This window comes from Bombus terrestris, chromosome 4 (assembly GCF_910591885.1).
Source record: "Bombus terrestris chromosome 4, iyBomTerr1.2, whole genome shotgun sequence".
NCBI classification, from domain to species: Eukaryota; Metazoa; Arthropoda; class Insecta; order Hymenoptera; family Apidae; genus Bombus; species Bombus terrestris.
This window is the reverse complement of record NC_063272.1, coordinates 465,537-476,924: the sequence shown is the minus strand read 5'-3', so window position 1 is coordinate 476,924 and position 11,388 is coordinate 465,537. Positions and strand designations below refer to the sequence as shown.

Sequence of the window (11,388 nt, the reverse complement as noted above, 5' to 3'; positions counted from 1 at the left end):
CGATAAATCTTTTAGAGTCAGCCTTTTCCTATCTTGCTGTCACGTTTATCTTGGCATTGATGGTTCGTGCGAAACTTACAAAATATTCAGCTATGCGTATCTTTTTCGACATTATTCAGGTCTGTTCGTTACCTCTGTTGAGGTTTAAGATATGCAAGTGTTCTTCGTTTTTAATATACTTCAAAGATTTAAAAGATATTCTTCATTCTTTAACATTTGCTGTGTTCTCTATAGCGCTTATGAACTATTTCGCATAAATCGCGAGCAAACGTCAATATCGTTTAACACTAGAACGAGCAAAGGTTTTCAGTTTACCTCGGCTGCTCGTCTTACGATGTTTTCAGGGTGCTGGTTCTTCCTTCTCTGTTGAATTTTACACAGCAACCGAGAAACGTAAAGGCACTCTTCTCTTTGATAAAATACATTCAGCGAATGTTAATTTCCTCGAAAGGAGTATCGATCGAACAGTCTGATTTATTTGAAAATAAAGCCCCATCGTTATTGCGATTATACGTTTGAAGATAGAGTATGTAAATACGAACGATCGATCGTTGTTTCACTATGCTAGAGAAATGACTATGACGGTTAGATCGTTCTACGCACGTGACATACAAAAAAGTTGTGTGCGTTATGATCGATAGGATCAAAGTAAACTATCGTTGCTCAGCGTATACTCAGTTTGTATAAATATGCGACGAGTTTCCAGCTTACGCATGACAAATTGAAACTACATACTTCCAAGGTGTTCAGTACTTTTTTCTAATTTGCTTCGTGTCCTTTCGTTTGTTCCGTATTTTCTACCGCGCTTGAAAAATTTACGTCTGTATCGCCATCTTTTGAAAGAATAATATGTACATTGCGTGGCAGTGGAAAAAAGGGAATCAACAGCGAAAAGCGGCTATTCTCGAACGAAGAATTCTTTTATTTTTACACGTGAATAATGAAATCATTCTAGACCCGATCGATAAAACATTCCGTTTTGCAGATATGCATGTACTCGGCCAAAATATTTTTTCATGTTTAATCGGTAATCTAGGTACGAAGAAAGAATTATTTTGGTAGTTTGTACATTGTCAGTAATATTACTGCAGGTACTAAATGTAAACATAGTTCAGAGCGTAATTAGAATGGTTGCCTTTTTAAAAGACCCTCCGAAGTTCTTTTTATAAGAATTTTGATGAATTATGAATTTACGAGGTTTCTACAATTCTTGTGTTTGACTACAATTGGCGTGGCGTGTCATTTTACCAGGCAATTTCAACCGTTTCGTCATATCTGTTTTGTTTAGTAAAAGCCAGACTATTTGCTGAATGAAAAAAATAAAATTAATGAAATAAATAAAATTTGCTAATTTTATTTTTTTCATTGTTTTTTTCTATTTCTTTTTTATACAAGAATTTTATCAGACCTCAATACAGTAGAAAATGTATTTTTTCATTTAAAAAACTAAACAGTAGTGACATCTAGAAGTTACACGAGTGATTTCTCAAGAAGATAGACCAAAGGGATAATAAAGGCATGATAAGAAGAAAATATATACATACATATATGTAATTTATTTTCAACAATGTATTGTATAAAAGTAATGTCTTTTACTTTCTAAGAATTCTTATTCTAATGGAACAAGACTGTAGTTATCACAGCTGTAACAATATTGCAATTGCTATAACTTTAATTATATGATGAACATTAACATGAATTTAATGAATGTGATTCTAATACTCATTATTTCTTCAGATTTCATAGATAAAAATACCTACAATATAATACATATTTTGAATAGGTACTAAAAAAATATTATACGAGAGATTGGGAATATATTTCTATCCCTCGCTTACGAAAGGAGACTTATATTGATATTGATTTGCTATTATATGCATCTCACTTTTAAGCATTCGAAGTATCTATTGTATTTTACGCTATTTCTAACGTTTGTTACCATTAAAACACTGAGGCACTTGATTACCGTTATAGTTACATTTTAAAAGCATATTTATAAACAGTTTGAACAATGCACTAACTTTGTATGAATACAATTTTGTTTACAATCAACTTGATGTTATCTTCAATTTTGTTATATCAATTTCAATCAAAAGATACACAGTAAGATTTGTAATCTACATACATAATTATTATACACTCTAAGATTTCGAAGATGGTTTTTGTTTCTTATTTGGTACACATTGATTATATCTTTCCATATAATATAATCATATGTTTGCAAATATAATCATTCATTAACAGTACCAATATCATCATTTTCATTAGATTTGCTTGACAATAAAACTTGATTGTCTTCTTCAGCCAAACCATGCTTAATGTACAAAAATATGCCGGTAGAAATAATTAAAATGCCAATACAGGCAATACCATAACAAGTTATGCTGCCCAGAGATTCCAAAATAATGATAAATTTAATTATATGAGCATAATTACTTGTCAGATAAGCTTCTTGAGTAAACCATAACATTGGTATAAATGTTTTTTTAATATTCTTAAATATGCTGAAAATGATATTTTATAAATATGCTTAAGTTTCATTTACATATATATTATTCGTTACATTATATTTATATTCCATAGTAAAAAGATAAAATAAGAACTTACGACATCTCATGGTCAGGTTGTATCAACAAATTTAATTGTAGTTGTGCATGCACGTTCAGTGGAACACCCGTTTTCTACAAAAATTTTTGTTTACATAATATAACATGACATGGTCATTGTTAATTGATACCTATTGTTTTGCGATAATTACCGGTTCTATGGATATTGAAAGTTCGTGTTTTTCTTTACTAGGTTTCATTCCATTGATATTTTCTCTGTAACTTGGATCAGCCAAATAAAAGTGTGGTAAACTGATGAATGCTGGAGCACCCCATTTGCATAATGAAATATTTAATGCTCCAGAGGGAACGCATTCTCCCTCGCAATAACACGAACGCGATGGTACTATCGAACCATTGTCAAATGTTGTATCGTCACTAATATATCTAACTCCTATTAATCCCTCGTGAATAGTTGTATTATCATATGTTACTGACATACTCCTATTAACATAATTATCCAAAAAATAGTATGTATTTATTTGATTTTCAGCATTCCTAATAGAAAGTTAAACTCATTACTAAACTTACGTGCAAATATCAGGTACAAAGAAAGATACTGTTTTATTATCAGGTAATGGTGGCCACAAATCACCATTTGTTCCTCTTATTTCTCCACATTCTCCAGGATAATAACTTACCCTGTTATTAAAATTCCATTCTTTGACTATTCCTACATCGAGTAAATTAGATTTACCAGTTAACATATTGAATGTTCCATCGTAGGATGCAGAACCATTTCGCTGTGAACAAAACAATACTATAAGTAAGCTTCTTCAGTTATGTCTCTGCTTTAATAATATTAACATGAAATTTACCCCATAAAACCAAGCAAATTTGGTAAATGGAATTTCTGTGAAATTAATTTTTTGTGCTATTTGTAATATAGTATCTTCGTAGCCTTCAAAAAGTAATTCGTTAACAGATTTGGTAATTATTAACTGTTGTCCTACTGATTTCATTACTCTATCTACTATATCACGGAAAATAGGTTTTTTATGTCTTAATGCATATCCGACACTCTGAGAATGTTAGAAAAGGGACATATTGTAATAAGATAGAATAGCATTTACTATATAGTGTACTATTAAAAGATACATACAGCAGTTACAGGATTTATATTAGTTACTTTATCATTTAAATCTCCTTTTGATAGAGATTTATCAAAATGCCATACCCTTTTCCTTTGATATGTTATGGTATCGTTGTCATGCCATTTTTGTTCTACCTTATAGTCAACTTCCCTGTTAAGAAAATTTGTACAATATTGTTTGATTTCTAATTAGTAAAAACTATAATATTTGACACAAATTTAATACCTAAATACATAAGGACCCATTTCCACAAAATTTGGTTTTGCTTTAGATTCATTATTTGAAATGAAATCTTCATAGTTAGTTAAATTGAACATGTATATTTTCAGATACATAGGAATTGGTGTTATTTCCCACAGCTTGTAGCTTGTAGATGTCGGTGTTAAAGATAATTGCTATAAAACAGTTTGTAAGACTTAATCAATGATCATAGCTGTAGGTAAAATTTTTTATATCTACCGTGTTTAAAATCGATGAATAAATCATAAACCAAAGAATTCCAGTAGTTAATCCAATAATTGTCAATACTAAACCTATTGAAAAAATGATAAGAAGCTTTTTACGAATCGTCATCATTTTATTTGGTTCTTTTGACCTGAAAAAGATAATACTTCTTATCAAAATGTTTTATCAAAATTGTTAAATACGATTAAATAATGAAAGATGCTTGTTATTAATGTATAATGTATAATGTTATAATGTCACATGCTTTTTAATCGTCTATTAATCTTGGTTGGGCACCAACATTGTCGTATTAAGAATACAATTACGATTAAATATTGGATATTCATTAACGTTTGTATTTGCAGCGTTTTTTACACGCTCAAGTTTGAATATACAATCCATGTTTTAAACACTTTTGGTAATATAAATCAGTATGCACATTCACAAATAAATGTTATGGTTAGTATGTAACACAGCCAAAACAAAATGAAGGTAGCACTTTATAGGTGTCTTCCAAATGAAAAAATATAAAAAATGTAGTACCAGATATATAAAAGACCGATAGCGCCGAGATTGCATTAAGAAACATTTTGAATATATTCGTTGTAATATATAGTTAGCGAGAGAAATTCACTTATGCAAAACAAAAATGGTTTGTTCAGACAATAAGTATGCTAATATCTGCGCATAATGTATTTCAGAATGTAAGCGCTAATATTTGAAAACTTATTATCTCTCAATGTTCCACTGTGTTTCCTTTCCTTTATAAGTTTAAGAACCACGTACTGCAAATAAATGCATTCTTATTTCCTATAAGCATAACATTTCATAATTCTGTATTTACGAAATTCCAGTGATTTCACTTATTAATTTACAGCGGCATCGTAATCAGTAGTGAAACGTACATACGGAAATATTTCTTTTTGTTAAAAATTGTTTTTATAAGATCACTACATAGCATAAAGTGAAAATCAATCTCGTTAAAAATTCTATTTGTGAGTTTTGTCAATTAACAATATTTTGTAAAAGTCTTTCACGACCTCCTGTTATGTCGACAATCACTTATCCATGATTGTTCATAAAGAAAAATATGTTTATCTTTTAAGTATAATAATACGATTATTTATATTATTTCTTGAATTATTTATCTTATCTGTTATGTGTACTTTTTATTCTTATATTGAATTAGTTATAACAAAAATTTACTCTGATAGTACTTTATTCAGATACCACTATAATCATGCCTTTAAATCGTACATTATGAAAGATAATCAACTTTATATATAAAAAATGACTTGTTATTAAATTCATAATAAATATCATAAATATATTTCAAAGAATCATATTTATATAAATATAGTCAGTTATCTCAACCGTTTTCTATTAGAGGCAAATCGAGATTCTGCATCTGTCACTTACATAAAGAATAGTACAAAGTTTAACGAAACTGTCACGCAGTTCTGAAAATTCCTCGGAAATAAAAAAAAGCAATGATTGGTAAGTTGGAAACAGAATATTTTCACCGCCTGAGTATATTATTCTTTTCTACATATTATACATTCAAGAAATGATAGATAACAAGATCTATCGCATCTAAAATAAAAATATTGTTTATTAAATTATCAGTTAAAATGTAATCTATATTATCAAAATGAATTTTAAAAATCAGGCAATTTGTTCCATTAGATTAAAAGATTATCTGTTATTATGTACTGAACAAAGTTCGAGATTGTTTAATATTCAAAATTGATTGTAGAGTAGGCGGTGAAATTTATCTACAAAACGCGATCGTCATCGCATTTGCATCGATGAGTTTATGTGACATTATCATTCGAGTAGATCGATGTATTATTTTTTGTGTAAAATATTCACAGCATTTGTATGTTTTAATGAGACAAGTGTTACCCATTTAAATATAACTGAACTATTCTATCTTCAGAAAATTTGTCGCGCTTTACGTACATTATGCATATACATTATATATACATTATGCTGCATAATTATGTATAACGAGAATAAATTAAACCGAACTTATGAACCATGATGATTTCATCGTGTTTTTACATATTTAATAATCAGACTAATCAACGATACGAAACTTGTGACGAATTAAATATTCATAAAACGTAACTAAAAATAGCGAATTTCGTTACTTCAGTAAATGAGTGAAAAATTATTTGATCGATTACTTTAACTAATCTATTTAAGAATAAGCATATTAGTAGAGAAGAAATTTCCTTTCTGATATTAGTAATGTTTCGTTGGAATGACACTAAAAGGAAGTTAATTTGTTTAAATACATACGGAGAAATATCGGTGAAAGTTGAAGAAAGATCGATAAGTACTGTAAATGTGTAAAGCATTATTTAAAACTGAGAAGAAAGTGCATCCTGCTGGAGAGATGGAAGAGTCAATGACTTTCTAATAACACTTTACGTTTATGCATATTTTCGATTATTATATTCTGATTCGTATAACGTAACGCATGCAATTTTATACTATTTAGTTTATTATTTTAATTATGAACAGCTTTTGTCGTAACAAGGTACAACGGATACACGTTGATGACCAGTTAATTACGTTAAAGAAAATGTAGAACGCGTGTACTACTACGAACTACAAATGCAAGTAAAAGGCTGATTGATCGAAGTTGGTGGATGTGAAACAAATCATATAATTTTATTTACAAACCTGCTCGTCTATTGAATGAATTTTATTAGAAGATAGACCTAGTAGCGTTATAGGATACTACTAGTGATTAAAGGCCGCCACGTTTTTAAAATGCACTCTGATTAAAATGGATATCACATCCAATGATAGCGAAATATTATAAGACAACTGGATTGCGTGTATTTTCGAGCGAACACTTCGCAAGGCTAACGCCAACTGAGAGATTACCGAAAGGAAAGGTATTGTTTGGTAGTAAGCAGCTCGTCTTTAGCACGTTCTTTCATTTTTATACCGGTTTATCAGTTCGAATGATTCACTTCATCAAATACTAAAAGAGACCGCGTATTTTGAATTACGCTTTATAAATAACTATCTTTCGAAAGCAAGTATAGGAACAAAAAAGTATTTTGAATTATTGCACAATTTCATTTAATATGATCTTATCATAAAAACATTATATGATACATTGGTGCATACAAATTTTACAAACATGATGACTATGATGAGATAAATGCTTTATTGGACCCTTATTAAAGATTATTATTAGTGAGAAACTAAACAAGTAGCACATAACTTACGTTTAAGTACATGAAAAGAAGATAATACTGCTAAGTTTTGCTAAAAAAAGGTTCATATAATCAATATTATCTACTAAGTTGTTGCGGTGGCATTTGGATTATTCATATCTTCTTGCAACTGCGTGCGATCACGTATTCTCGCACACATTAAACTATATTCTAATACGCCAATTCGAATATTCATTTCGGAAATTTCATTTTTCATTTTGGTAATTGTCTTTTTTATATTTATAAGCGGCGCTATAAAAAAATATCGATATTTAAGACATATTTTATATAATATTATAAAATTGCTTAGAATTTTCTTACTTCCATCTGTCATACTCGATCCTCGTTCATCCATTTCTTTCTTTACATGCTCTAATTCTTCTGATAATTTATTAAAAATTCTTGTTCTTTCTGTAACACCTCCACTAGTATCTCGATATTGTTCCTTAATTTTCGACAATTCATCTTGAAGCATTTGATATTCCTTCAAACTAGGTTCAAGTTGCCTATTTAAATAGGACTCTCTTGTTTTTACTTTATCTAAAGTATTAGATATATCAATATGTAGTTTATCTAGTTGATTTTTGGTTCCAGTTAAATTTGTTGCTATATTTGTACGTAATTGCTTCATTTGCTCTATATGTGATCTCCAGTCTCTTGAATCTAAAATAGATCTTTCCCATTAATTTTACTTCTTTAATATTTAGTTAGATATTTTGTACCTGTCTTTACAGTTACTTTGAGTTGAGGTAAAACTCTTTCCAATTCTAGTAGCCATTCTTCTCTATTTGTTTTAGATTCTAAAATATCATCAGGTTTTTGCATTTCATTCTACAAAAAAATTACAAAAAGTTAAAGTACATGATTTCTACATTTTATAAATACATTTATTACTATGTTTACAAAGTTCTGTCCATATAATTTTGTAATATCATCAACATGTAAAATATCTTCATCCTCATCATCGTACTCAGCCATCATTTCCTCTTCTACTTTCTCTAAAATTAATTCTGCATCGTCATCTTCTATCTCTGGTTCGTTACTTGGTTCGTCAGGTGATATTTCTACTCTAGAAATATTTACCTGTGTAATATATGATCATACTTATATTGTCTTTATTAAGTATATTTATTTTAATTTACTTTTTCCATTGAAACTTTTGTGCTTTCAATGCTTCATCTGCTAAGTTATCTAAGACATATATGGCATGTTCACCGCTTCCTTGTTTGAGCTTATTGGGTGGAAATTCTATTGGTACATGAATATCCCTTAAATAGTCCAAGATTATAGCTATTGTAGCATTAGGATCATCTGATTCTTGCGGAGCTTTAAAATTCCCACCTGCTTTCCTAATTAACCATGCAGCTAATGATGTGAATGTATAAAATTGCTCTCCTGGATTTGTTTGTGTTACAAAATAATTCCTATATTTTAAATCAATATTTTTTTTTACCAATTCATATAATATTATATTACAACATTTGTATACAATGAAAACAATTACATTACCTATTTATGGCCTTTATTTTAAATTCTGGTAAAAATTGAATATCATAATGTAACAATTTTAATTTTTCTAATAAGTCTTCCATTCTAACATACATAACATAAGAAGCAGATGGAGAAGATCCATCTTCTATAATAATCTTTGGAGCATCTCGAAACATTCCTATAATTATTATTTTATATCATACTTATACATATGTTTTACAAGTAACAAATATTTGTATGTAGATGAAATTTGTTCACAGAATAGGACAGGTTTACCTCTTATTCTGTAATGCTTTTTGAAAGTTTCATACAAATAACTTATAAATAATATTTATATTTACATGTAAATAATATACAGTTTAATTTATTAAATAAATAATTCGTATGTAATTATTTACGTTTCATGCTCTATTGACTAAATTGATAACATGAACATAGATGAGATTTAATATATAGAGTTAACACCTACAATGTCACGCAAACTGAGAACTCTAAAGCTCTTTTACAATTTTCGCATATAACATCAGTATATAATTATTAAAGTAATAAAAATATGAAAATGATAATTTTTATATATGTTTCCCTATTGGCTTTGCTGATTAAATTGAATACAATTTCTAGATATATCGCCAAATATTATAGGAATATCAACGATATCTCCGATATTTCCGATCTTATCCTAAATCGGTATTTCAGTCCAGTGAGACGAAATGTTTGAGTTGTTAGATCTATGTTATATCTTATCTGTGGTATAAAACGTGAGTATTTAGTATAGAATTTCCTCTCTGGTGTAGAAAATTCCATTTCATTACTATCGATAACTAGGGATATTAGTTTGAAACGACTATTATTTTACTATTTTGTGACTTAGAAAACATTCTCGATAGTTGGTAATACTGTGAGTTGTTCATTTTGTCGATTTTGATAATCGGTCATTTCAGTTTTCTCTTAGGTTTATTGAACTTTGCACGTGGGAAGCATTTTAAGTGGTTTTATCTCGAAGAAAGACACTCATGAATCATCAGATTCGATTCTAATGTTATCTAACATCTATTTGTTTGAATTAATAGATTGTTAGAATGGGTCTAATATCTGAGCCGTTGTTGTTTGTACTTGCTTTAATCGATACCGGTTCAGTACTTTTCCTTTTGGTATATTTTGTATCCTTTTTATATTTTATAGTTTGACGAAAAATTGCAGTGTTTATATTTTATTATGTATTTAACTTTATAATTCGACTATTAAATTCTATATATAATTTATTGAAAATATGTCTAGGGATTTTTGTGGTAAATTTTTTTAATGATATTGCAGTAAATCTAATGGCGCCATATCTAATTTTCGACGTTTTTAAGGTAATTTATGTCTTTTATTAGTAAAAGACGCACAATGAGGTTCCTTATCTTAAAAGTATATATAGATCATAACTTTATCAGATTTAGAATGTGATTATTTGAATGCTCAGCAGTGTTGTTCAAAGTTAAACAAGGTAATTATGTATACACTTTTGTTACAATTATTAATTAATTTAAACATAATAAAACTTATTCTAAATTGTAATTATTATTTACTTAATTTTCTGATTAATTATTGTTTATTTAATTAATTATTAATGTACTAATTAAATTGTAATTATATCTTACAGTGGGTAGTACCAAAGCTTGTAGCACATTCAGTCTTAGAATTTTTACTATTAACACATGGACAATTAATATTGTGCTTAGTGAACTTGCCTATGACACTATGGTTACTCTATGAATACTTTGGAGTACCTAGTGGTAATATGGGAGTTTATGATCCTACAGAAATCCATAATCGGGGACAATTAAAAAGGCATGCAAGAGACTGTATGATCCATCTTGGATATTATCTAATTTTCTTTTTTATTTATCTTTACTGGTATGTATATTTTGGACAGTTCATTAATTATCACTAAAATTAAATTACTACTTATTACTATTTTTAATTTATATGTTTCAGTATGATCATTGCATTATTAAAAGGAGATCCAATTAACAGAAATGACGAAGGATTGTTACATACGAATTGAGAGCAATGATAATATTTAAACTTTTATACATCTTCTTTGTTCTTTACTTCAGTCATATTTGACTATTTATTTATTTCTATGCTATAAATACCAAATGAAATTTTGTTAACATATATAAAAGCCCTGTACCTCATTACACTTACCCTTTATTTATATTATATCTTTAAGAACTGAAATTCCTTGAATATAAAACTTCCATAATTTTATAGAAACTAACAGTAACAATTTAATTGTAATTATATCTATATTTTATACATATGTATATCAAATGCGAACAAAACACTAATTTTGTAATACAAAAAACATTAAATTTGCTTAACCATAACGTTACATATACCGGAAAGAAAAAACGATTAAGAAATTCTAATTAATAATGTAAATATTCTACTTCTATTAAAATGCTGTAAAATACTGAATAATTTGTTTATCCATTGGCTCGTTAAATCAAATTGAATCGGCTTTACTGG

The 11,388-nt window shown here is 28.5% G+C and overlaps 3 protein-coding genes across 8 annotated transcripts; 1 reads left to right on the top strand and 2 right to left on the bottom strand.

The window, feature by feature from the left end:
- Positions 1-1,537: 1,537 nt before the first annotated feature.
- Positions 1,538-7,039, bottom strand: LOC100650182 (protein croquemort). 6 transcript variants are annotated; one of them, XM_012318699.3, is made up of 9 exons: positions 6,836-7,039; positions 4,160-4,295; positions 3,926-4,095; positions 3,709-3,850; positions 3,425-3,628; positions 3,138-3,349; positions 2,759-3,050; positions 2,608-2,681; positions 1,538-2,504 (listed from the first exon to the last, which is right to left on the bottom strand). In XM_012318699.3, the coding sequence occupies exons 2-9, from the start codon at positions 4,274-4,276 to the stop codon at positions 2,231-2,233; spliced, it is 1,485 nt and encodes a 494-aa protein (XP_012174089.1). In that variant the 5' UTR covers positions 4,277-4,295; positions 6,836-7,039; the 3' UTR covers positions 1,538-2,230. The 6 variants fall into 6 exon arrangements, with proteins under 6 accessions (XP_012174089.1, XP_012174088.1, XP_003402484.1 ...); XM_012318698.3 differs by lacking the exon at positions 6,836-7,039 and adding an exon at positions 6,449-6,522; XM_003402436.4 differs by lacking the exon at positions 6,836-7,039 and adding an exon at positions 4,688-4,847.
- A 187-nt stretch (positions 7,040-7,226) lies between these two features.
- Positions 7,227-9,537, bottom strand: LOC100650382 (intraflagellar transport protein 57 homolog). The gene is made up of 7 exons (XM_012318701.3): positions 9,148-9,537; positions 8,890-9,049; positions 8,523-8,804; positions 8,284-8,449; positions 8,103-8,211; positions 7,702-8,043; positions 7,227-7,632 (listed from the first exon to the last, which is right to left on the bottom strand). Exons 2-7 carry the CDS (start codon positions 9,045-9,047, stop codon positions 7,466-7,468), a joined length of 1,224 nt encoding a protein of 407 aa, XP_012174091.1. The 5' UTR covers positions 9,048-9,049; positions 9,148-9,537; the 3' UTR covers positions 7,227-7,465.
- A 169-nt stretch (positions 9,538-9,706) lies between these two features.
- On the top strand, positions 9,707-11,057 carry LOC100650623 (protein cornichon homolog 4). The gene is made up of 4 exons (XM_003402440.4): positions 9,707-10,031; positions 10,292-10,360; positions 10,517-10,770; positions 10,852-11,057. Exons 1-4 carry the CDS (start codon positions 9,951-9,953, stop codon positions 10,919-10,921), a joined length of 474 nt encoding a protein of 157 aa, XP_003402488.1. The 5' UTR covers positions 9,707-9,950; the 3' UTR covers positions 10,922-11,057.
- Positions 11,058-11,388: the final 331 nt, after the last annotated feature.